Source organism: Mirounga angustirostris, unplaced genomic scaffold (assembly GCF_029215605.1).
Source record: "Mirounga angustirostris isolate CCGP_5_RB_7025 unplaced genomic scaffold, mMirAng1.0.hap1 SCAF_4, whole genome shotgun sequence".
In the NCBI taxonomy this organism is placed as follows: Eukaryota; Metazoa; Chordata; class Mammalia; order Carnivora; family Phocidae; genus Mirounga; species Mirounga angustirostris.
The window spans coordinates 44,035,976-44,063,888 of NW_026991712.1; the positions used below are offsets into that span (position 1 = coordinate 44,035,976).

The 27,913-nt window shown below is 38.3% G+C and overlaps 1 protein-coding gene across 1 annotated transcript in view; it reads right to left on the reverse strand.

Annotated features, from left to right (window-relative positions):
• The window catches only part of SLC26A7 (solute carrier family 26 member 7), a 167,166-nt gene that overhangs the window by 61,119 nt on the left and 78,134 nt on the right, over window positions 1-27,913 (reverse strand). Inside the window, exons 3-4 of the mRNA XM_045896251.2 lie at window positions 18,097-18,207; window positions 15,954-16,126 (exon numbers count right to left, since the gene is read on the reverse strand). Coding sequence (XP_045752207.1) covers window positions 15,954-16,126; window positions 18,097-18,207 — 284 coding nt within the window. The remainder of the gene's footprint in view (window positions 1-15,953; window positions 16,127-18,096; window positions 18,208-27,913) is intronic.

The following is a 27,913-nucleotide window of genomic DNA, read 5'->3' on the forward strand; positions in this document are numbered from 1 at the left end:
CAAACCATTGGGTATGTGAAGGATGATTGCAAACATGTGAGATTTAACTGAAGAAGAATTACTCTTTGGATGACGACATTCTCCATAACCCAAGACAATGACAGATATTTTAAGGACAAAGAGGAAGAGAAGGAGGAAAAAGGAAAGAGAAGGATCAGAAAGAGAAGAGGAGAAATTTAAGAACTCCTCTTTTCCCACTACCCAAATTTGAACAGTTTATTCACATCAAAATTAGGGCTCTAGCATATAGAGGCTGATGTACACAGCTTGGAAGATAGCAAATACCCATGCAACACAGGTTTTGTAAGAAGCACCCACAGATGGACGTGGCTTCCAAGATTGTCTTAGAACTTAAATATGTGAAATGAGGATCCTTCTAGACTATTTTGCTTGGAGGCCCAGTATTTAAATTTTATACCAATGTTAAGCATTTTTTTCAGCTAATGACATACTAAATAGCCACCTTACCTCCTTTTACTAATAATATAGATGACAATAGCTCTAAGCTGGCTAGCCAACTCCCAAAATTTGGCCATGCAATGTTTTATGAGAAAATAAATTTTATACAATCAATATATTTCAGCTGTTTGTAGTAAAGCTGATAATCTGGGCTAAGGCTGAAAACCTCTGACACACATTATCAAGGTTCACTAGCATGACACTCTTGGGTAATGTTTCTGTAAACACCATGTGTTCTATATAAATTGAATGCATCTCAGATTTCAGGCCATTTTTTGCAAGTGGCCTTCAAATAGTGAAAAAAGAAAAGAGTACATAGTAAACAACTATTCTACCCATGTGGATGGAATACAGCATGCATTTCAGGTTTTGTCAGATCCTTTGCAATCTGGCTTTTACATATACCAAGTCATTTATTTGTCTGCTCAATAAATATTTACTGAATACCTACTAGGGACTAGCCGCAGCACTGTTGCCAAATACAATGATAAAGATACAGTTCATACTTTAAAAAACCATCCAAAGAGAGGTGAAATGAAGATGCTGGGAGGGGGCACTATTAACCAAAAACATAAAGAACTGTAATGTAGGTGTAACTAGGAAGGTAAAACCTGAGAAGCTCTTTGGGTGGGAGCTAAAATGCTAAGAGCTGTGTTCTTCATTGAGCAGCGTAGGCAGGTCTGGGGGAGAGAGCTAAATTGCTCATGACGATAGGAAAATGACTGAGTGCTGCATAGGGATATGGCAAAAAGGCCTGCGTGGCCAGAAAACTTGAGAATCAAAAATGTCAAATGGATACCTATGAAGTTATACGCTGTGGATTTGAGAATATAAAACCCTCCTCCATACTGTTCGTGCTAAAAGGGAAGGAGTTATCAAGCCATGCAAAGACATGGATAAATCTTAACTATTTTAAGTGAATGAAGACAACCTGAAAAAACTATATACTGCATGATTCCATATATGTGATATTCTAGAAAAAAACAAAACTATAGAGACAGTAAGCAGATCTGCAGTTTCCAGGGCCTTGGGAGTGGGAGAATGTGTAATAGGTAAACTACAAGGAACTTGTTAGAATGGTGAAACTATTCTGTATGATACTGTAATGATGGACATATAACACAAGCATTTGTCAAAACCCATAGATCTTTACAGCACAAGAGTGGACCTTAATGTATGAAAATATTTTTTAAAAACCCTTTGGAGGTCAGGAGATCCCAGAATGGAATGCAGAATATGACAAAGAATCTGCAACCACTGCTGTGTTTTCTATATCAATTTTGCCTTTTCCAGAGTGTCACTCAAATGGCATCATATAATATACAGACTTTTCAGACTAGCTAAATGGATAACCTCACTGAAACGGGTGGCAAAAAAAAAAAAAAAAAAAAAACCTGCTCATGTGAATAACTCTGGAAATGAGTAAAGTCTGTAAAACCAACGACGAGGGGTGCCTGGGTGGCTCAGTCATTAAGCGTCTGCCTTCGGCTCAGGTCATGATACCAGGGTCCTGGAATCGAGCCCTGTGTCGGGCTCCCTGCTTGGCGGGGAGCCTGCTTCTCCCTCTCCCACTCCCCCTGCTTGTGTTCCTGTTCTCGCTGTCTCTTCTCTGTCAAATAAATAAATAAATAAAAATCCTTAAAAATAAATAAATGAAACCATTGACGAAAAAGAAACACTGTAGTCTAGCTATAAAGTTGTTTCCCATGGGGATAGGAGTTAACAATTCTGAAACTACATATATACTGGAATTAAAAAATTAAGTAGATGGATGGTGAATGGTGGGAGCCAGGTTTCTCACCGTTGGAGAAGTTACAGACCAGCAAGGGGAGAAGGCTAGGATGATCGATGTGGTAAGGGATTAGAGTTGGGGATATCTGGGAACTCATGTTTAAAAATAGATACAGGTAGTCTGCCTCTCTTTTTTTACATTTAGCAGGCTGTGCAGTACATTTACCCATTGTATTACTTTTAAAAACTAACAAACCTGGAAAAATGCACACTTCAGTTCTGAAATATAAACTCAGTGTGGTAGGCAGAATTCTTCCCCAAATTCTTATTCCCAGTTATTCAAAAGAACACTAATTTATGGGGGCGCCTGGGTGGCTCAGTTGGTTAAGCATCTGCCTTCGGCTCAGGTGGTATCTCAGGGTCCTGGGATCAAGTCCCGCATCGGGCTCCCTGCTCAGAGGGGCCCTACTTCTCCCTCTCCCTCTGCCGCTCCCCCTGCTTGTGCTCTCTCACTCTCTGTCAAATAAATAAATAAATAAATAAATCACACTAATTTATGAAGGGATTTTGCAGATGACATTAAGGTTATGGCCTTTACAACAGGGAGAGTATCTTAGGGGAAAAAATAAAAATAGATACAGATAGATACATATAGAAATATATAGAGATATGTCTGCATACATGGGTTAATAGACATACATATATTTCCTCACTCTGTCAGCTGAGAGGGCTAGAAGCAACAACACCCCAGTTGCAATGAGGATACCTAGCATCCAAATTTTGATCTCGGATGCTATACCCCAATAAGAAGAACCAGGGCTCCTCAGAGAAATGGTTGATTCTAGGACTGGGGAAGGAAATATACATTATGAGCCTGGATTATCTTGTAGTGTCAGAAAGAAAGGAAGTGCTCTAAAAATAAACAAACAAACAAATAAATAAATGGAGGGGTTATGTCAAGGAGGGACATAGGAGCCAACTGAAAGATCTCCCAACACCCAAAGCTAGCACAATTTGAGGAACAACATACATGAAGTAGTATTGGACTATAATCCAAAGGATAAAATAAATATCCTTGAGTCCATATTGATATAAATAATTGATTACATTTTTAAATGGGGGAGCTGAGAAATCTCCTGTGTAAATTATTATTCCAATAATTTACATAGACACTCCCCACTCCTTATCTCAACTCCTCACTTAAGGTAACTCCCGCCTCTTAAGTGTGCGCTCTGCATATTGACTTCTTTCCAAAGAATACAGTGTGGAAAGGAGGGGAATAGAGAAACTTTACATTAGAGCAAGCTGACAAACACTAGTTCAGCCAAGTGATTAAGGTTAACATCAAGGATGATAAGTTATATTGATAGTCTAGACTGCTGATATGATGTAATCAGAATGTCACTCTATCTCCCTGGTCTTTCTCCTAAAATTCCATAACCCCAGTCTAATCATGAGAAAAATATCAGACAAATCCCAATTGAGGGACCTACAGAATACTGACCAGAATTTCTTAAACTGTCAAGGTAATCAAAAACAAGAAAAGTCTCATTTACATAGTTAAGAGAAGCCTAATGGGACCTTTGATTCCATCAATACCTTGTCTTTGGTCAACACATTATTATAAACAATCTTTGTTGCATAGTTGCAAGAAATGGAATTTTGGCTGAAAGATTGTATACTGACTGCAGATCAGCCTGCAGGAAGTTTAAGTGGTTCTTAAAACATATTAAGTATTTGTGTTGTGATTTAAGATTATGAAGGAAAGAAATCAACACTTATTGAATAACTGTGCAAACTGCATACTGTAGGTGTCCTACTGCAAGGGATTTCATCCTTGCACATCCTGAGGGATAACAACCATCAGTTCCACTCTTGAGGAATCTCAGTCAGAATTCAACATTTCCTCTCTATCAGATCTTACCTTGAAGTCCATGCTCTTTTAATATTCTACAGGGCAAACCTGTTTCAACTTGTCCTGTTCAAAACAGGTTGCAAAAGTCTATAAAGGGGAAAAAATTCATGACTTCTCTAAGAAAAATCTCTTAAGCTGTAGAAGCTCACAATGTTGTAGATCTAGTTCAGTTTTAAGACCTTTTATTGTGTATTCAAAATGTAACTAAGATGTCTAAAAATTAAAGTGTGCAAAACCAAATTCTCTGTCTTCCCTCATTAAATCTACTTTTACTCTTTAAAAAAAAAAAAGAGAGAGAGAGAAGCCTAATGGGAGACAGGACAATTAAATGTAATGTGGTGTACTGGATAAGATCCTGGAACAGAAAAATGACATTAGGTAAAAATTAAGGAAAGCTGAATACTACATATGGACTTCAGGTAATAGCAATGTATCAGTCTGGGTTCATTAATTGTGACTAATGTACCACACCAATGTAAGATGTTAATAATAGGGGAACCTGTAGGTGGATGGGGTAGGTGGTAGCTCTGCTCTCTTTGTAACTTTACTGAAATCTAAAATTATTCTAAAACAAAAAGTTTTTTAAAAGGGAAAGAAAAGAAAACCTCCTCCACGTCTTCTACAGAATCTTCAGGTAAATCGACATTTTTCCCCAACGTGTGTCCTGCTCGTGACGAGTTCCTGAGTTCTGCACACGTGGGCGTGGGGGAGAAGAGAGACCTTTAGAGGATCTCAGACAGCTGGGCTTCAAAAGTATGACATGTGTGTAAATAACCACACCAAGACAAGTGTGCACACATATAAAAGAGAGGAATAGAAAACACACCATAGATTTCAGAGAGAAGGGAATTATGCTGGATAGGGGGTAAACTTGTGCCTTGACACATAAGAAGAAATCCAAGCGGGAGAAGTTATTAGAAAGCATTCCAGAAAGAGGGAAGAATATGAGTATAAAGCAGAACAGCATGGGATATGTTCAGAAGACAGCTGCTAGTTCAGAAGGAGCACAACTAGCCTAAAGGGAGTAATAGAAAATAAAGTAAGACATTTTGAAATCAGAATATGCAGCACCTTAAAAGTAGTGAAAAGAGAGTTTTGCAGGAGTGAGTGACATCACTCTTCCATACATTTATTAAACACCTAATTTTGCCAAGAAGTGTGTTGCACTCTGGCTCAAAAATAAGAGCTGGGCTTTGGTAGGATTAATCTGATGATAAAATGTGGGAAAAATGGCCATTTAATAGGTCAGTATAAGAGGAGAAACTAAAAGAAAAAGGACAGAAAAGCACCTAAGCTGGACACAGCAGGAATGGAGAACAGAAATGAGCCAAGTGTTAGATAATCCGGAGGCAAATTGATCATAGGCTTAGGAAATACAGTTTATTTTTCATTTGATTTTTTATTGTCAAATATATCAGAAATTCACTGGGGTTAAGAATTATTTTTATTTGGAATTACATGGTTGAAAGAGGCGCCATAATCTTTTCAGTTCTCAGACTTTTCTGGAAAACAAAGCCTCTAACGCAAGAGGCGATGAGAATCAGAAGTGCTAAGGGTGGACAGTGATTTGACCCGTCTGCCTTCCTTTCTGCCCCAGTTATAGAAAACAATGACATTGTAGGATGGGATGATTGGAGCATGATAGTATTAAAAGACACAGGGGTATGGGAAGTGGTTGTATTTCTATTTTTCACTGGGTGGTGGATGGGGGAAGCTGTGGGAAGAGGTGGGAGATTTCACTGACTAGGTCTTCACATTTCAGTGGGACGGATCTGACAAAATACATAATCAAATTAGAAAATTATACTACATTTTCTTACTCCTTTTTCATTAATAACTGTTTACAGTTTAAACAGATATAAACACATTCCCTATATTCTGGTCAGGGATAGAGGGAGAAAATGGTAAATTGATAAAAGTAAAAAAAAAAAATCTCAATTTAATTTTGGCTACTTAACATAAGTGATATCATTAACATTTAATTGACCTTTTTCTTATTCAAGTTATTCAACTTGCATCTATTAAATACTAGCTACTGGAATTATAGAGATAAACAGTCTCTTCTCCAGAGACTCAGAGTCTAGAAAGGCAGGTGTAAATATGCAGAAAATATTTCCTGGTAGATAGAAAAGTCCCATCGTGTAAGTCATGAGCAATGTCTTACCGAAGGCAGTGGGGGTAATCACTTATAACCACGTCCAGAGATATCAGGGAAGGCTTCTCTGAGATGATTCTATTTAAGCTGAGCCTTGAAGGACATGCAAGTGACACGGAAAAGGACCTTGAGTGCCTGGAGAATTGGCAGGCACACAGTTGTCCAGCCAAAGCCATTGCCCCACCATTCAAGTCACGCCTAGTGCAGAGGCTGCTGCTACCATTAAGGAGGTGAAATGTGGAAAGAACACACACAGTGCCTGGCCTTAGAAGTTACTGGATGGAGTTTCCTTGCTTCCTGTCTCAGTATGAGTCTAGAAAGCCAGAGCTAGCATAGCAGTTAAGAGGCTGTTATACTGGAGTCCAACTCCTACTTGGCTAGTTCCTAATTGTGAGATTCTAAATAGAAGTCACTTCACCTTTCAGCATCTTCATCTGTATAATGGGAAGAATAAAATGACTTATTTCATAAAATGATGGGGATTGAATGTATGAATACATGCACTAAGATGAGAACAGAGCTTGGCATATAGTAGGATAATAAATACTTTTATTATTATTATTATTATTTTCAATGTGAAAAATTTTTATTTTTATAATTTTAAAGATGTTATAATTCTACTTTTAAGTGTATTACTCCTTAGCTTCTCCAGGTACAAATACAGCTGGAAAGATTTAGATTAAGCGAAGTAATGACTTCCTGACTATAATGGTTGTGAAATAGTGAGACATCATCAAAAGAAATTTTAGATCATCTTCCCCCTGAACTTCAGAAGATGAAGTCAATGATTTTTCTGGAAGCGGTATGTACGATGTGTTGAATAGTCAGGTTAAACTAGTTTATATCTTAAATCTTTCCTATATTCATGATCCCAGTATTTAATACACCCAAAAAACGTTTAGTACAAAACCAAAAGTAAATGAAAATCTCCTATTTGGGTCTGCAGTTGGTTTCTATCATTCTTGAAGACGTAAGCCTGTGTGCTTCCAGAATGCACCAGCACAATAATACAAGGCTCTGTGCCACTAAACACCCCCACCTGTGTCACCCCATGCTTGTGCAACTGTCAAACAAAGGAGCTGTATATACTCATGTCCTCCAGGGCAGAAATCTTGTCCCACAGTCACTTCAGAAAAGTAGAGCTTGGGAAAACTTCCAGAAGTAAACGGGCAGGGACAATCCCAGACCCCTCTCAGTTCTTGGAAAAAGTAATGGGCAAGATGCCCAACATGAGAATAATAAAAGCTACAGGGAGAAGAAAACAATGGTTTTTAAAAAGTGCCTTAACTTTTATTGAATGTTTGTTTCCCCAACAGAAATGCTTAGTGATATTGGCATTTTTAAAAGGTTCCGCCTTGCCTTGAAATTAACACCTCATTGCTATGAGTGAGCAAGCAATTCCTCTCTTGGCTGCTACTGTTTTTTGGCTAGAAAATGTTTCTTTTTTATTTTTTTTGAAAAGTAACACTAATAGCACAAAATTGCATCAGTTACAACAGAAAGACTTTCTTTCCAAGATGAGACACTTAATGTACCTTAGGAATAGATGGTACAAATGGAAACAAAAAATTTCCAGACCAGAGAGTTCAGTTACGATCAGATACTGCATGAGTCCTAATCACAGAGGTCCTCACTATGCTACAAAACCATTACAAAAAAAACTAGAAAATCAACAACAGTGAAATTACGCAGAGGGAAAGAAACCAGACAAAAAAATAATACAGTGAATATGTTTTTTTGAAACTCTAGAAAATGCAAACAAATCAGAGTGATTCATGGTTGATGGAAGGTGGGGGTCCTAAAGCACTGAGAAGGTCAAGGGCCAAGGAAAAATGTAGGGGAGTCACAGATATTTTCACTATCTTGATTGTGGTGTTGGTTTCATGCATATGTCAAAACATCAAGTTGCACACTCTAAATACATGGAATTTATGTGTGGCAATTATACCTCAATAAAGCTGTTTTTAAAGGGCCCATAATCTAATATACAACATAGAAACCTATCACATTACATTATTGTGGTTGTATAAGTGCACTTTATACTAGCAATATAAAAAAAATGGTAAGAGAGAAGAGAAACAGGAATTACTTCTTTGCCTGAATGACAATGAATGAGAGATATTTGAAAGCATTTTTGTTTAAGATGTACACATAAACAGCTTACCTAAAAGATAATCAAACCACTACAAGGCAAATCTGTTTATTCTGGTGAAAGCAGCCTACAGTAAGGAATGCATCATTCTCAGTGCAAGAAAGATCAAGTAGACAAAAAAATGAATAAGAATATTGAAAACTTAATAACTTAATCAATAAGGTAGAACTTACAGCTATACACTAAGAGACTATGCCTTCTTCTCCCCAAGTGCTCATGAAACATTCACAAAAATTGATCATATATTAGGTTGCAAGGAAAACATTAGTAAATTAGAAAATGTAGAACTATTACAAACAGCTCTCTCTGACCACAGTGCAATAACACCAGAAATTATTGGCAAAATTAAAAAACAAAAAGGCCCATTTGTTTGGAAATTTAAAACCTTTTCCTAAATAATTGTTGGGTGAAAGGGGAAATATAAACTGAAAGTACTGAATTTCTAAAAAATATTGACAGTAAAACACTATCAGAATGTACAGAAAACATTTCAAGCAAAGAGCATGGGAAAATTCACTAAATGCACTAAATGCATTTATCAATAAAACTTTTAAAATTATAATAAATGATTGAATTCCCAACTCAAAAACTAGAAAAAGAATAAACTAAAAAAATAACAAAAGAAAGGAAATAAAATTAAAAGCAGAGGTAGCAATAGAAAAGGTAGACTTTCAAAATCCTACTTTTTTCTTAAAGAATTAACATAGACAAACCACTAGCTAACTTGATCAAGAAAAGAAGAGCGAAGTGCAAATATAAAACTAAAAAATGTCAAAGCAGAAAACATTAAAACAAGGGGCGCCTCGGTGGCTCAGTTGGTTAAGCGACTGCCTTCGGCTCAGGTCATGATCCTGGAGTCCCTGGATCGAGTCCCGCATCGGGCTCCCTGCTTGGCAAGGAGTCTGCTTCTCTCTCTGACCCTCCCCCCTCTCATGTACTCGCTCTCTCTCATTCTCTCTCTCTCAAATAAATAAATAAAATCTTTAAAAAAAAAAAGAAAAAGAAAACATTAAAACAAGAAACTGTTTAAAAATCATAAGAAATCAAAGACCTACATACAAGTAAATTTGAAAGACTAGATAGAAAGGACAATATTCTAGGGAAATACAGATTACCAAATTTGACCATACTGGAGACAGAGTGCTGCACACGACTTTATAGAAGAAATAGAGAACGTTATCAAGAAATTACCACCAGGGGTGCCTGGGTGGCTCAGTCGGTTAAGCATCTGCCTTTGGCTCAGGTCATGATCTTCAGGGTCATGGAACTGAGCCCATCCAGCCTGCATCTGGCTCCACGCTCAGTGGAGAGTCTGCTTCTCCTCCCCATGCCCTTCCCCTGACTCGTGCTCTCTCTGTCTCTCTCAAATAAATAAATAAAATCTTAAAAAAAATTAATAAACGGACTCCAAAACCACATTAAGAATAAAACACACCATGATCAAGTGGGAGTCATTTGAGCGATTTAAGGTTGGTTCAATGTTAGGAAATCCATTAATATAACATACAATAGATTTCAGAGGAAAAAAAAATCACAGGATTATCTCTATAGATGCTGAAAAAGCTTGCATCAATATTCAACATTTAAAAAAAAATATTCAACATTTTTTCTAATTTCTATTAAATACACAAAAATGTAAAACAATAAATAATTTTTTAACATGGTAAATTTATATACTCTATTCTCAAGACTAGCATCTTAATGGAGATGCTAATGGCATTTTAAGCAAGTTCAAGAAAAGGCAAAAAAAAAAAAACCCTACTGTTTCCACTATTATTTACCATTATAGCAGAGGTACCATCTAATGCAACTGAACAAGAGAAATCATGAGTTATATTAATTTGTAAAAAAGTAAAAGTACCTCTAGAAAATACTTAAAAAAATCAATGAATAATAAAACTCATTCAAATAGTAAAAAAACAAAAAACAATTCAGTAAGGTATCAGGATATATAATGAACAGACCCAAGCACCCATATGTACATGTATACAATACTGGAGCTTGCTTATTCACTTTTCTTATCCAAAAATAATACTATTTTTTCTTGATAATGACTTGTTCAGTTACCCTTCTCCCTACTAGACTATATCTTCTATGAAAAGTGACCTGAGCCTATTCTCTCATTCCAGTTTTCCCTATGTCTAGCAGATAGCTGGCCAGAGTAGAGTTCCAAAAAGTTATTAAGTGCCTGGCACTGATGTTTAATGTTTCTAACAACTATCAAATTCTTTATCACTAGCAGAATCCCAATTTGTTCACTTTTCTTTTTGTGAGGTATTCAAAGAAGGAGTTCCTTTCTATATCCCAGAGATAAATTTTAATTAGTCTAAGACAATTATGGTGATATTATCCCCACCCCACTAGCAATTCATTTAAGAATGGGCATGTGATATTTCCAAGCAGGAGAAATCCACCAGGGACTTTCTAGGGTCTGTTTTTATTCCTGACAAAGAGATGCACAAGAAGAGACATTTTTCTGAGTCTTGATGTGATTGTGTGAGGACATGGTGCCTGACATGATGGCAGCATTTTGAAACCATGCAGTCATGGACTGAGGGGTCACCCAGGAAGAAAAGTAACTGGCCAAGGATGGCATAGCAGGAAGCTATAAAAAATATAGGCTATTGATGGAATTATAGTTACTGAATTAACCAACCAGGAACTCTGCTACTACCAGAATTCTTGTCATATGAAACACTAAACTCTATCTTTTAAGCCACTTTTGTGTACAAATTATATTTTCTGCAGCTGACAGCATCTTAACAGATATATTTGTTAAATAAAGAAATGAGTGGGAAAAAAATCTATAGCTTTTACAGACAGAAACAATAACAAGCTGAAGGACATAATGGTAAAGAAAGCTCCATGTATAATAGCAACAAAGATGATGACATACTTAGGAATAAATGTGCAAAACATATGAGGAAACCCTCCTGAAAGACTTGAAAGTCTAACAAAAGTAGACTTGAACAAAACTAAAGGCATCTGTTCTTGGATAAGATAACTCCATGCCATAAAGATGTCAATTAAACACAATCCCAATGAAAATATCAACAACTTTTTTTAAGTGGAGCTAGACAAGTTGATGCTAAAGTTCAGAAGAAAGAACAAACATGCATGAATAGCCAAAAACACACTAAGATGTAAAACCTACAAAGTACACCAGTCCTACCAGATTAAACCACACTAGAAGTCTCCATAATTAAAACAGGGTGCTCCTGCCACTAGAATACATTTCCAGACCAGTAGAATAGAACAGAATAGAATAGAATAAATCAGATCTAAGCAAATGTGGAAATGCTATAGGTGGCATCATAAATCACAGAAGCAAGGGTGAGCTTTTTAATAAATGTCACTGGCCCAACTGGGCAACCACTTAGAAAAAGAATACAATCAGATTCTTATCTCCCACCACACACAAGAATTAACTCCACACTGACCAGAAAAGTCAATATTAAAAAAAAAATTCATATAGAAAATAACTTAATAAATTTTTAAAAATATGGTGAATTCTTCTATACACTTAGTGTAAGGGAAAGCTTTCTAATATTGACAAAGTCCAGGGGCAATTTAAAGAGTGACTGATAAATCCGACTACATAAATTTTTTCATTTGCATGGTAAAATAAATTGCATGTCTAATTAGACTAAAATACTTGCAGCATATATCACAGATAAAGGGCTAATATCCATAATATATGAAGAACTCTTAAAATTTGGGGGGAAAAGGACCAAAACCCTAATAGAAAAATTAGAAAAATATATGAACACAAAATACAATCTACAAAATGGATACAAAATGGTCTTAAACATATGCAAAGATGTTATAATTTGCCATCACTCATAATTTAAGAAATGCAAATTACCCTTGAATATGATTTCCTACCTATCTGGTTGATTAAAACTTAAAATCTGACAACACGTTCTGTTGGTGAGGCTGAGGGTGCTCTCATATATTTCTGTAGGAATGCAAACTGCTACAACCCTTTTGGTAGGTAATTTGAAAATATCAAACAAAACCACTGACCTTTTGATCCAGTAATCCCATTCTAGGAATTCACCCTGAACAGACACCACCACCAATATGAAAATACATATACACATACACAGTAGCATTGTTTACAAATGCAAAATGCTGGAATCAACTTCAATGCCCAAATATAGGAGATGTGTTGAATAAACAATGGCATATCTATACAACCGAGCACAATGCAGCAATAAAAAAGCATGGATGGCATTTCTAGGAGCTGACATGGAATGATTTCCAGGATATATTACTGTTGAGTGAAGAAAGTCAAACACAAAAGAACGCTAACTTCAAAAAAAAAAATTAAAAAAAAAAAAAGAATGCTAACTTCCATGTAAGAAAGAAGGGTAAATAAGAAAACACTCATTTTGTGAAAGTATAAACCAGAAATGAACGAGACAGGTTACCTATAGGAGGTGGGTGAGAATAAAGCAGAAAGGACAGGGAGACTGGGGGTGGGCTGGGGAGAATGACAGTTCTCTGATGTACCTTTTTTCAGAGTCTCCTCCTGTTATAATAATTAAGTCAACAAATGTCAGACTCAATTCTTTTAAAATCACAAAATTATTACCAGGCATGATGTCTGCTATTTCTTGATTTTCAGATTCTAAATAGTTCATTTAATTCACCAACTTTCCTATGAATCTACTATGTGTGGAGTGCTAGGCTAAGTGCTATGAAAACTGGAAAACAGATTAAGATACTGTAACCTCAAAAACCTTGTGTTCCAAATAATGTCTTATGTAGAAAACAAACCAAAATATTATGGTTGTACAGAAAGGTGAAAGAAAGGCAAAAAAAGAAGCAATCTCAAAATAAAATCAGAAATTTTATGGTATGAAAAGAGTTCACTATAAGTATACATCTTAATTCTAATTCCTTTATCATTTTATGCCATAGTTTCTTCTAAAAAAGAGAAAGACATACTAGAATCATTAAAACAATGTTAAGGAACATAAGTCCAATAAAGAAGTAGAGAAACAGTTGCATGGGAAAGGAAGTTAGATAAATAAAAGCAACAATCTAGGGGGAAAGGTTATTGATGAACTACCAGAAGAGAAGGCAAAAGAGGAAAAGCACTAAGTCAAAGGGACCTTATTATCTAATAAAAAAGGCAGATCAGTTCATCAATTGAATGGTTTGCCAGACGTTGAAGAACCTGTTGTCTGCCATGACCTCTTGTGACACAAAATGCAATAAATGTCTGTATAAGTAAGCCTCCCATAGTAGGGTTCTCAGTTACTTATAGCTGAGAGCATTTCCAACTGATACACAATTTGTCAACCAGATTGGATGTGACTATTTCAAACACCTTAATATAATTGTATTAACCTAAATAGTTCCATCAGTTGGAATTAAAAATAAATAAAACAAGGTAAACAAACACTGTCTGTGTTTGTAGAAGCTGGAAACCCTGGGACTGCCCTCATATTCAGGAGGTTTCAAATCTGAAGGAGGAAAGGAAAAATGACCGAAAAGCTGGCTGCAACAAATCCCACAGACCCTAGGGTTCTGGTTGACAAGGGATAGATGAGTTTGGAGGTCAAATACATTCCAGCCATCTGTTCAAAAACTGGCTAAAACGTAGGTCACATATCCAGGATCGGAGCAAAAGACAAAGGAAAACAGATGTTTGATGAAGTTATAAGACAAAACATGCGACTCTCTGGATCAGATTTTACATGTAATAGAAGTCCATGAAAACCAAATTATTTTTATTATCTTTAATAATATCCTGTTTTACTCTCATGATTCTAGGGAGTTTCATTCTGAGAAATGAGACATTTATTTTTTATGTTGTTAGAATCCTGGCTTTTACTTTTATATTTTATTATCATTTAAATTCTCAATCCAAATATGCTAGATAATAACAAAATACCTGATGATTGTTTTAAACTATGGAAAATGGTTAAAATGAGACAAAGCAGAAGGTTGCTGGGTCTTACTGTGAGTTATATACTTTCTTGGATTTTTAAAAATACTAATATACACTTAAAACTACTTGTTCCATGCTTAAAAGAATATCAGAAAGTCCAAACCTAGTAAAAATCATAAATTCAAAGAGAGATATGAATGGTAGATAATGGGACCAGGAGGAATAGTGATATTATTTTTGCTGTGTTAACACAGAGATTATTATTTTATTTTAAATGAGGAGAAATGGAGGAAAACCTATAGCAAATCTATGGCAACATACCCATTTTTGAATCACCAATTCACATGGTTGATTATTTCTGAGATGGACACAGATGAGAGGTCCATTAGAGCCTCACGGTGGCCAATGGAGGGAGAAGAGCCCACTAAGCTTGCCTGTGCAAGTCTCAGAATACATGGACATCATCCGCGTTTGAAAAAATAAAACGAAGGTTATAGGGTATTCAGGCAACCAGTCTGTGTTTCATGAAAGCACAACCATCGCCGCACACAATACCTATTAGCCTCCTAGTCTGGTAGCTTCCTAGGCAAAGCTGCCCTCACATAATCTATTCTCTAAAGAACTGGGAAGAGTTCAGTTAGGATTGGTCTTACATCCTAAATTCTCCCACCCTTTTTACATCGTTAGAAGGCAATGTAGTTCTAGGAATTTCTGTTTTCCTTCCCTCTAGATCACATCTTTTCTTCTAACCCTCCAATTCCAGACAATCATCAACTATTTTTCTCCCTTGTTGGCCTTTACACCATATTTGACCTTATAAATAATGTCACACTGTAAAACAGAGCCTCTGTCAACCCAGAAAATAGTCACCCAGGAAATCTGTGCACATATAACTCATTATAACACAGAAGAATAAACCAAAATGGTTATCAGACAAATTCCGTGTCTAAGAGTCAGTACCGTCCTACATTTATTTTCTATACACTTCTGAATTATCTAATTCTGACAACTGATTAGAAACAGCAAATTACATAGCCCGATATTTTGAAGAAGTAGAAAAACTAGAGCAGACCAGGCAACAAAACAGCTGCCTGATGCTGGAAGGGGCAAAGTCTGGTGCAGGTCTGAGTCGAAAGCCCTCACACTGGCAGTCTTCGGCACAAATGAAATACCACTTGTTACTGCTCTGGGGAGTTAACATCATAAACTCTAAAAATTGGGAAGGACCCGAGAAATCTAGTCACGTCCCTTCCCATTGTAGGAGCTTCTCCTACCTTATCCCACAGTGACGATCCGGTCACTGTATGAACACAAGGACTGTCTCATTGCTGTATAAGGAAGCCCTTTCCATTTTGTAAAACATTTTTTACAAAGTTCGTTCTTGAAAAGTAAAAAACCGCTTCTCTGTAACTTTGATTTCTTGATTCTGATTCATTTATTCAACTAGCACTTACAGAGTAACTACTCTGTGTAGTAGACAGTGTTTCCATAAAGATAAAACATATCAGCTCTTCATCCATCTATACAAAGACATGAACACAAATAAAAACAAAGCACCAACTGCCTGCCTGCCTTCCTCCCTCCCTTCCTTCCTCCCATGGCCTCCCTTTCTCCATTCCCAGGTCTCAGTACCACTTACCTGAATCACACCTCCCAAGAAGGAAACAGCTGCAGCTACACCAATCCTTTGCAGCTCGAAGTCCGATAAACCCAGTGTGCTTGTGTTACTCTGTGCGCTGAGGTTCTGGCTGCTCAGAGGGACCAGCCGTTCCACTGCGTTGGCTGATATTAAGGATGTCAAAGCAAAGGTGCCTAAAAGAGGGTGGGGGTGGGGGGAATCTTCTGTTAGTAACGGACTCAACGATAATGGTTGGATTCCACCATTAAAGTTGAATCCATGGTGTAAAACCAAATAGATCTACTGGAAACATTATCAGCACCCTGACTCATCCACCCTTCACTCCACTCCAGGCAAGAAGCAGAAACTTTCCTACATATACACATATTCTTTCAACACACAGCCACACCCAGCTACTTGCTCTTCCCAGGCCATACCTACATTTTCTCACCTCTCTGCAGACGTGCACAGAGAATATCCTCAGGGCAGGGATTCAGATTACAGCTTAGACTCGAATGCAAGTCCTCTATTTATCAATAATGTGACTTAAAGCACATTACCCTGAGTCTGCATTACTTCATCTGTAAACTGGGGATAATTTAATACCTCCCTTTCAGGGTTTGAGGAAAATATAAAGGAGATGATAATTATGAAAACCTCAGTAGGCTCAGTGGTTAATTGTGAACTCTTCCACTTCAATATTAGCTCTGTACACTCATTTCAGACTTCTGACTTCTAAAACTATAGATAATAAATTTATCTTGTTTCAAGCCACTAAGCTCCCAGTAACTTGTTACATCAGAAATAGGAAACCAATGCAATCAATAACACAAACTGACCACTGAAGAAATAGACACATACTTAGAGGTGAGATCTTAAGCACACAAAATAAATAGAAATGCCTATACGGATATTTCTAGTTAAAAGTATTTTTTATCGGGCGCCTGGGTGGCTCAGTCATTAAGCGTCTGCCTTCGGCTCAGGTCATGATCCCAGGGTCCTGGGATCGAGTCCCACATCGGGTTCCCTGCTCTGTGGGAAGCCTGCTTCTCCCTCTCCCACTCCCCCTGCTTGTGTTCCTGCTCTCGCTATGTCTCTCTCTGTCAAAAAAATAAATAAAATCTTTAAAAAAAAAAAAAAGTATTTTTTATCATTATTACCTTAATATTTAAGATTAGGGTATCATTTTTATAATAATAATAACTAACTTACTAAATCTTATATAGCAAGTACTAAATTAGACACTATACATCAACTATCTCATCTAATTTTCATTACAATCATATGAATTTTTTTTTTCACTATACAGAAAGCAGCAAATAGGCCTTTATAATGTTGTCCAAGATCATGCAGACAGCAAACAACAAATAAGACATACACCCAGAACCATTTAACTCTACAACCCAGGTTTTTAACCAGCTTGCTCTATTATCAGACTACTTGTGATAGTTCAGATTTTCTTTAGTAATGCATAAGTAGGCAAGGTAAGAGTATACTAATTAAAGGGCATTATGGATTCCAGCTTGGAAGAAACCTGAAAGATCATTTAGTCCAAGTATCAATTACATAAAAAAATGTTTTTCAGTGTTTGAGTAACTAAATTCAATAGTTTTTTCTTTCCCTCAAAGAGCTTACCTTCTCTCATTACACTGTAAATTCAGAATATATGCCCTTCTCTTACAACCTTTTTACAACTTAAAAATGCAAAGAATCTTTAAAATAACCTTGATTACATATTAATATAGCAATAAGTCACAGTACATATTGAATAACTGAGGCACAGAGAGTTAAATGTCCTGCTCTAATATTTGCTGAGGTTTTCAGAAGTAAAGTTAGAATTGCTTTGGAAATGTAATCAGTAACTAATGCGCACTTCTTTTTTTTTTTTTTTAAGATTTATTTATTTTAGGAAAAGCGAGAGCACATGCACACAAGCGTGGAGGGGAGGCGCTGAGGGAGAGGGAGAGAGTGTCTTAAGCAGTCACTGCGCTCAGTGTGGAGCCCAATGTGGGGCTTGATCTCATGACCTTGAGATCACAACCTGAGCTGAAACCAAGAGTCAGAAGCTTAACCAACTGTGCCACTCAGGTGCCCCTCTAATGAGCACTTCTGAGTCCCTTTCATTAGTAACATGAGAAGCATAAACATAGACAGAAATTATTACCTGTGGCAACATGACGTCCCATTCCAAATATGGCATAAATGATGGCAGGAAACAGAGACCCATATAAACCGAACACTGGGTGCACAGATGAGAGAATCGCGAAGGCCAACCCTGTCAAGTAGACCCAGGTAATTAGGACCATCTTATAACTCCAAGATACAGTCCACTACAAAATAGAATGGGTATCGATTTTTTTTAATGACAAAAGGAACTATGACTTAATTATTCTAATTAATTATTGCTCAGTGAGATTCTAGCATTACTATCCTAAGTAACAGGAAATTCCTTAATATAGTTCATATTTAAATTTCAATTCTATTATGCACAAACAATGAATCATGGAACCCTACATCTAAAACTAATGATATAATGTATGGGGATTAACATAAGAATAAAAAAAAAGAAAAGAAAAGAAAAGAAACAGAAGGCCTTGGCGGGGCCCATGCTGGTGAGGCCCTGAGGGTTACACCTCATTGGCTTCCTGGTAAATCTCCTCTTCCTGAGCTTGAGCTTACCCTGGAGCCCTCCACATGTCTGTCGTTGAGCAAGACAAGCTGATCTGTCCCGTGCTGGTTCATTCTGACTGACAGACTGATTCCTCAGCAATTTAAAACATTATTAATACATCTACTGTCTAGTTTTGGTTTTGGTCACTTTTAAGAAATATTCAATTTCAAGATTCCTTCTGACTGTTTTCCTGACTTTTCCCTCAGAATCACCCAAGTTCTTGGATATCAGAAAAGAGACTTTGGTCCTACTAGCCTCCAGTTGAAGTGCTTTATTCCCTCTTCATTGTTAGCCTTCAACCTGTCCTTGCTCTGTCTGCTGGATGTGTAGCTGGGCATCATGTAGGTGACTTTTATCAGCGGCCACCATGCTTGTTACTGTCTCTGGTTGCAAAATCCCTACATTCTGGTCTCCCCAGCCATTGCTAGCCCTCTCCCAGTCCATGAGCCTGCTTAGTTTTCTTTGTTTTCTTTTCTTGGGGTCTCAGTAGCTCCAAGGGACTTTTTTTGGTATTACACAGAAACATGCAGCCCCTTATGTTGCTGCCTCAGGCCCACTAGGCTAAGAAACTCCATTAGCCATTGCCATGGGCACCATATTGGAGGTGGAACCGTGCCTTCTCAGGAAGTCTCTCCGTCTTCACTGGCAGCACATGCCCAAAGAAATCAGGCCCTTGTTTGCTGTGCTTGAATTCTAAGGAGGAAGCCAGCACATTCAGTTCGGAACCATGGCCCTCCTCCTTCTCTCCTGACTCTTGAATTTTTCCTTGAGCATCAGGGTTTTTCCCAATATGGCAGGATTCTAATATCTCATTCCTCAAATTTTTTTATTTATTAATGTAATAAAATTAATACAATGATTAATAATAAAAAAATAAATAAATAAATTTCAATCCCAAAAACCATTACTTTGGGACCGCTACCTTTCCTCTTGATTACATTAATGTCTACAAGAAAACGTTGGTTCAGAGAGTCTTCCTGGTAAAAGTGATAACATCATAAGCAAAATATCTCCACACACACTTTGAGAAGCATTTCTACATTTTCTGGGTATCATTTTATTGGCACAGTAGCATCTGTGGGAATACTGAGTGTTTCCAGGTAAGAAAAAATGTGGCCCACATTTCAGAAGATCACCCAGATCTACTAAACCAATGATGGGGGCAAAGGAAAATTGCATGCAGCATTTTTAACAAAAGCATCTTGGATGAATTATATGCACACTAAGTTTTGATAAATGTGATAAATATCAACAGGATAGGAGTTGCCCTATTTGGCTACATTTTTATTCTATCTGCAGCAGAAAATGTATAGACAGAGCTAGAAGCAGTGAGATCCTCACCTCTTGCCTAGTGAATAGCTACCTATTTATGTTTTATTAACTCCTTTCTTTCTCTCCCTCCCTCTCTCTCTCTTTTCCTCTCACTCTTTCCCTCTTCCCCTCTCTCCCTCCCTCTGGCTTCCCTCCCTCTCTCTCTTTCTCCCTGTCTCTCTTTAATCCCCCGCAAAATCTATGTATAGCAAAATCCACTCAAAAACAGAATTTCTTCAGATCTCCTACCCTTACCAAATTAAAATAGGAATAATCCATGTAACATGTTTAACCCAAATCTTTAAGAGAGCTCTAAACCTAAAAATGTAAAATATTACTTCAGTAGATTCTACAAAAACAACCTCAAAGACCAGAAATCCTGTAGACACTTCCTTCATCTCATCCGACACTGATACTGAGCTTTCCCTTTGAGCAACAGTGCCTTTCACTCTCAGCCAGAATCTGCTTCTTTGCTAAGATGACAATGAACAATGGCCAACATAAAAGAGGAATGGATGAACGCAGATAAACGGTGCTTTAAAATGTCAAATACTCTTTCCACAAATAAGAACCATAAAACCCAAGCCATCCTCCCACACACACCTCCAAAAAGCACAGAGGGCTGGATGAAGTTTTCTTATTTTGATTCTTTTATTATTCTGGGTCACAAAATAAGCCACATACATATTTTCATACACACACACTCACCCAGCTAAAATATGGTAAATACTCCAAAAATGATGAATATATTGACTAGTTCAAGTCACTTACAAATTACCAGAATTATCTATACTCTTCTCCATATTTATGAAACAGGGTATTTGATAAATTAAGAGCAGGATTACAACTCTCTAATTCTATTATTTGGGGAGGAAATACTGCAAATGCTAATAAATATTTGTATTACATAATCTAACTTGGATTAGAAGAGAAGCAAGACAACAAAAAGAAGGATCAAGAAATAAAAACAAAATAAGTATCAGGCCAAGGGGTGCCAAAAGGGGATAGGAAGGAAACGCAGAGCAAAGGGGAAAGGGAGAGAGAGAGAGGAGAAAAAAGAGAGAGAGAGACAAAGAAAGAGAGATTGGAGGAAGCCCAAACCTTAAGGTCTTTAGATAATTTTTAAAGATCAAAAATCATAAATTGGTAATGCAAGTCTGATATAACCGCAAAAGAATGGTCACTTTCTGAAGGCTTTGAAAGATGCAGTTTTTAAGAAAACATGTTTTGTAGGTGTAGTAATGGCTACAGAAACAGAACAGACTCCTTATTCCAGCATCAATATCATCAGTAGCTTCAGGGCTTGTGAACATCCCCAGACTTTGGAGAGGCCCTGAGCATGAAGTCAAACATTTCCCACCATTCCCCTTGCCCCTAAACCCCAGGCCGGCTGCAGGGCAAATGACTTCCCGAAACACAGTGCCTGACCCCTGAGGGAGAAGGAGCACCCAGGCGGGTAGATCGCTCTTGAGTCTCTGCCTCTGCTCCTACGATAATCTCTTGGTTGAAATGGCTAGAAAGCCACACAGTCACTACCGGTGAAAAAGAGAACTGTTTATCACAGAGAAGACGATATTCAGTACTTTAAGATACAGATTTTTATTTCCGTGTCAGCCGTTTTTTCTGGATTTACATGATAGCAATTGTTCAGAAATATAAAAGAAACCTGGAATTGCAAAAGATCATGTCTAGAAATTAAGTAATGTGTTAGAAGTTGGGGATCTGGTGCTGGAGTTACACGTGGAGAGCCACTCTGTTGAGACTCCATGTTCTGTTGGCCTATTCTAAGGTTTATTCTAAGTTCTGCAGCTATTTATTCTAAGGTCAGGCAGCTAGGACTCAGAAGCACTGGTTTTACTCCCCTTTGAACCATGATCAGTCTTTTAAGACTTTGTGAATTGAGTTTCCATACGAAGTAATACAACTGAATTGTCTCATTAATCTCTCCAATTTCTAATACACAAGAAAGAAAATATTTACAAAAATATCAAGAAGGCTGAACCCAGGCTGACCGGCTCACGCAAAGACCCTGGCCTCTGCGTCCAGCCCGCAGCTAACTGAAGCTGGTGCTTGATCACTCAGCACTCTATGCAAATTAGAAAAAGGTGCCCCCTGCTGGATGATCAACCCCACCTTATTTGTGACCTATGACTGAGGAACTGCCCATCAGAAAAGCACGGGTAGCTTTCCCTCATCTTCTGCAAAAATGGGCAGCTTTTAGTTTGGTCAACCTCGAAAATATTCATTTCTCAAAATCATGTTAAAGCACTGTATTCAATTTGTTTTAAGTTGCCAAGCAGAAAACAAACATTACCTTTCAGTTCTAAATGCTGGGCCCACAGATGAATTGTTGCATTTGGATATGATGAAGGAAGAACTCTAGGATTTGAGATAGAAGCTAATAATCTATTCAACCAGGGGACAGGTGGTGTTTGTCACCTGCCCCTTTGCCCCCTGGTTTTATTTTAAAACCAAAGCTGAGATTCTTTTTTTTTTTTTTTTAAGATTTTATTTATTTATTTGAGAGAGAGACAATGAGAGAGAGCACAAGAGAGGGGGGAGGGTCAGAGGGAGAAGCAGACTCCCCGCCAAGCAGGGAGCCGGATGTGGGACTCTATCCTGGGACTCCAGGATCATGACCTGAGCTGAAGGCAGTCGCTTAACCAACTGAGCCACCCAGGTGCCCCCAAAGCTGAGATTCTTATCCTAATAAGTCATACCACTTAATAAATTAGAGCATTATCCAAATGACACCCCCTCAGTAAAAATACTTCAAAGGAGTAAAAGCCAATAACAAAAGCTTAATTATTTCTGATAAATGCCTAGCGGCGGGCAGTGGAGGTGGCAGAGTGATGTCATGAATATTGAGGATCAGAAGTATTTTTGTGTGCATTTCAGAACTTATTCTGAGCCCAGAATTGCTAAAGATAGAAGCACTTAAAGTTCTCATTCCAAAGAGTAAGGACTAAGCACCAATAATCCCAAGAGAGTAATAGAAAGTGTTCAGAGAAAGCACTAACAATAAGACTCAAAGAAAGGAGATGAAAGATCCAATCCTGTGCTGCATTCCTTAATCACCGACTTAAGGTTCTCATGACTCGCCTTTTTTAATGAAAATGAAAGGGCAGCTTGTACGGACAAAGGAAATGGAAGGCAAGGTGATCCTGAGGTACTTTTCCAGGTTAACAGTTAAAAAGGAGAAAATGCTACCTAATGAAATAAGGTGTTAGGCGGTTCTGCTCTCCCCACCTCCCTCCCTCGCTGTCTCTCTCTCCCTCCTCCTCTCTCCCCACGACCTTCTCCTCCTTTTCTCTTTCTCCATTTTTATAGCATTTTTTAAAAAAGATTTTATTTATTTATTTTGAAGGGACACAGAGAGAGCACAAGCCAGGTGGAGGGGCAGAAGGAAAGGGAGAAGCAGACTCCCCACTGAGCAGGGAGCCCGACACTGGACTCCATCCCAGGACCCTGAGATCATGACCTGAGCCAAAGGCAGCCACTTAACCAACTGAGGCACCCAGGTGCCCCTCCCTTTCTCTGTTTTTTAAATAATCTCATATTTTCTGATTCAGAGAAGGTGCTAGAAATATCTAGAATCAAGACATTGGGACAGTGGGAAGATAAGAAATACTGAATCACTACAAATGGCCTATCAGCTACACATTTTATTTCCTCTTCAAATGAACAGTCATTTGTCCCAAGAGTAAAAGCAGAATTGGTACATTTATAAATCGAATAATGAAAACTAACTTAAAATACGTGGCCATACACACATACACAAAGTCAGGACTCACACACAGTGTGGAATGTTTCTGGGCAGGTTACTGGCAGGCTGAAAAAAGGGAATTTTGCATCTAACACGGACCATTTAGGCATTATTTAGGTCCTCAAGAGAAGCAAAGCCTAGACATGCCCTCACTCCATCCATGGATTCTAGTAGGAAAACCCCTGGGTCCTTACACATCTAAGTTAATTAGTTACCACTGACTCCTACATATCACTGAGAATACTCACTTCTCAATTTTAGACAAGGCATATAACCTCCATTTGTAGAGCAAACAACATGGACAAGTACCCCCAAGCTGACCAAAACCACCACCACAGCTTTAAGCCAACTGAATTCTTCCTGAGTCAGATTTCACTACCAAGGAGATAGTATGGAACACTTCAAAGCCTCAGTATTTCTGTTCCTCTGCCCCAACTCCCATAGGATGGAATCCCTGTCTACAACATGGGAATAATGTCACCACCTGCCCCTGGTGGAATAGGTCATTAGCTTCTGTGGTAAAACATTTGCTACTTTTAGCCACCCATCTCCAGTGTCCCTTCTTTTGGTAGCAAGACACCAATTTCCTTCAGGAAGTCCCTCCTGCCACGCAAAGAGCATGGGCTGAGAAAGGGCAGTTGACCCCTGCTCCAAGCTCTAGGTGGGGACCCATGGCTCAGCCTGGCCAATCGGAGATTTGCATTCCCTTCACCAAAGCATCTGGTTTAGAGAAGGACATGAGATGAATGTATGTTTTATGAAATTCCATTACACTTTTATTGGAACTATTAAATGAATACATAATTACTTAATAATGAATATCTAATCCTATGTATTAAAATACCTTATATAGTAATTAAAGATGGAAATGGCCTGAATAGTCATCAATATGGACACCACTAGATCAATTTTGGCATAACAGAACTATGAAATATTATGCAGCTATTAAAAAGAATGAATTAGATCTGTATCCATTAACCTGGAGACATGTCCATTATATATTGTTAGACATGACAAGTTACAGGCATATATATTTTTTATGTAATACTTTATGTAAAAATCCAAGGAAGAGATTATACATCTTTTTACACATCTTTGTAACTTTTTTCACCTTTTACATTGTTTATAAACCTATACAATTTATACATTTTTGATAGAGACTTTTGAAAGCAACCTTAACATTATCCTGAATCTTAAAGAAGTCATTAGATTTCTTTCTGATGGAAGCAAGGTGACAAGATTTGCTTTTTAAGCGATCACTCTGGCAGTTATGTGGAAGACACACAAGACTGGCAGAAAGAAAACAGGGAGCTCCTGCTGATATCCAGGTAGTGGCAGAAGAGAGAGGAAACGCAGTTCCATCCCATATAAAGAGGCATTACACGCAGTCAAAAAACAAATCAGTTCCTTGGCCTGTGGCTTTAGCACAGAGCACTTTCTTCCTAGAACATGTCACAGGACCAAAGGTGGCTGACTGGATGTGAGTGGTTGTAACAGGAATCAGCTAACATCCTGGGTTTGGTCCAAAGAGACTGGGTAGGTGAACATAGGAAGGCTGAAGGTCCTGGTCAACACCAAAATTCGAGGAGTGAAGGAACTGCCAGATGCATAGAAAGAGAATTAGGAGAAAAGGGCGTAAAGAAGCCAAGGCCAAAGTCTGTGGCTATTCTACAGAAACAGTATGCATGACAAAGAACAGAAATGTCCTTTGAATTGGATAACAGAAAAGGAGCCACTGATGACCTTAGACCGAGCACTCCTGGGGAATAGAGGGCATAGGAAGGAAAGGTCGGGGGAGGGGGGGCAGCAGGGCACGTGAAGGAATGGACCTGAGCAGAGGAAGAAGAGGCAGGAAACATGAACCAACCCCTGAAAAACCTTATTAGTGAAGAGAAGAGAAAAAGGCTTGGGGCCAAATGGTGACATGGGATCAAGGAAAGAGAAGTTTATTTTCTTATTATTTTAAGATAGGACACATGAGCCCTTGGGCAGTCAGGTTTTTTGTTATTGTTGTTGTTTTTAGAGAGGGAGGGAAAAGGAGAGAGGGGAGGGGCAGAGGGAGAGGGAGAAAGAGAATCCCAAGCAGGCTCCATGCCCAGTGCAGAGCCCAATGCAGGGCTTGATCTCACAACCCCAAGATCTTGACCTGAGAGCCGCAATCAAAAGTTGGACGCCCAACTGAGCCATCCAGGTGCCCCTAGGCAGTCAGGTTTTATGAGCCCCAAATCTTACACATTTTGAAAGGCTTCCTAGAAAAAAGATAAAGTTACAACATAAAATTAGTTACAAAAGTGAATATTTACACTGAGAAATCACTCTAAATTATAAATTCTAAAAAGCTGACAAACTCCATGACAAAATATCCATAAAAAATAATACACTATTTTTATTGATTAACTGCCTGATATAACTCTATACGTCTTTATCCCCCTTATAATTTTAGGCTGGATATTCATTCTTTGAACACTTCTTTATCTGATAATGATTTTTGTAATATTTGCTATAGAGAGAATGGAAAGATAAATTTGGCTTTCCTCTTGCACATTAGACATTTCTAATATACCATTTCAGATATTCTTGGCCTCACCTGTCTCTCACAGCTCTGCAGGGGCTGTCTGACTTCATGCAGTGCCATTTGACAGCTTCTCTTTTTCTCACCCTGGCATTTCTCTGTTGACACCTGCTCTGTGATTCTGTTAATGCCCAGACTCCCACATGTCAGCTCAGAGGAGCACCCAAGGGGTGTGCCTTTGACCAGTGACAGAGTAAACTAGTGAATACACGTTTCCTCATTTCTCCCAACTGAAAGATAGTCTGGAGGTGCAGTGGATCGATACCTTCCTGGGGGCACGGCCCCCTTGCCGGAGCTATGTGACACCCTTGGAGAGAGCCAGCCCCATCACAGGCATCTTCCTGTTGTCTCCCCTCACAGTCCCTCCCCCTGCCCTCTGGGCTTGCATTCCCTAATTACAAAGTTGCACAGAAGCTCTCTGACTCAGACTCCAGTTTCTGGGGAATCAGACTAAAGTAATCATTTTGTATTTAAGGATTTTTTTTTTTGTTACTGGTAGATCAGAAATTTTTATTTTAGCTGTATAACTAGTTACTAATATCACGTGTAATCCAAACTGTCAAACTGCATGAGCCTCTTTTGAGATTCTTGATAGCTGTAAGATTTCAGGGCATTTCAAGTTTTCTTGTGCAGAAACTTAAAAACTATTTGAGAACTGCTGACATTAATTATCCAGTTTCTTGATAATGCCCTTGTTATATTACTGTCCGATTAGTGTTATTTGATCTCTGTCAGTGTCAGCCCTTGGTGGCAACTTCCTCTCAACCAGATCCCAAAAACACTTGCAGGCATGCCAATACCACCATACAGAGGAGGTGTGACCCAAGGGAAGCTGAGTTGGGAAGAGACAGTGTTCTTAATCAACTTCTGTTAAAATATATCACTTTGGAAATTTTACGAAAATACATGACCATGTGAAGACAATTGACCTTGCATGGGGCACAAGCAAATGGAGATGCAGTATTGAAGAGGATGGAAATTGAGCATGGAAACACAAGCATGATGTGTTTTATATGTGAATTACCAAGGGTGATGGGAAGACGATGAGCCTCCACTTGAGAGGAGTGTCCGCGGGGATAATGCCCTTGAATGAGACAGCAAGCTTTTAAGAAAGATGAACAGGCTGAGAGAATATCTTATGAACATTTTGGAAGTGTGGACTTTTGTTCCCTAAGGGAGAGGGGTTCCTAAGGGTGCACCGGTAAAGGCTGGCCGCGAAGCTATCACTAGGAATAACAAGCCAGGGAGGACACATACTGTGTATTAGAGGAAGGGAAGGAGAGGAGAAATGATAAAGGAAGGGTCTGATTTTGTGTGGTGATCAAGAATCACAGGAGGGGCGCCTGGGTGGCTCAGTCGTTAAGCATCTGCCTTCGGCTCAGGTCATGATCCCAGGGTCCTGGGATCGAGCCCCGCATCAGGCTCCCTGCTCGGCGGGAAGCCTGCTTCTCCCTCTCCCACTCCCCCTGCTTGTGTTCCCTCTCTCTCTGTGTCTCTCTCTGTCAAATAAATAAATAAAATCTTAAAAAAAAAAAAAGAATCACAGGAACCAGAGGCAAATGTGCAAGTATAAACTCAAATATACACAACATATGCCATTTCTTTGTTTCTTCTTACAGTATTTACTTGGGACTCTGAGACCCACTAATTAAGAAGAGAAA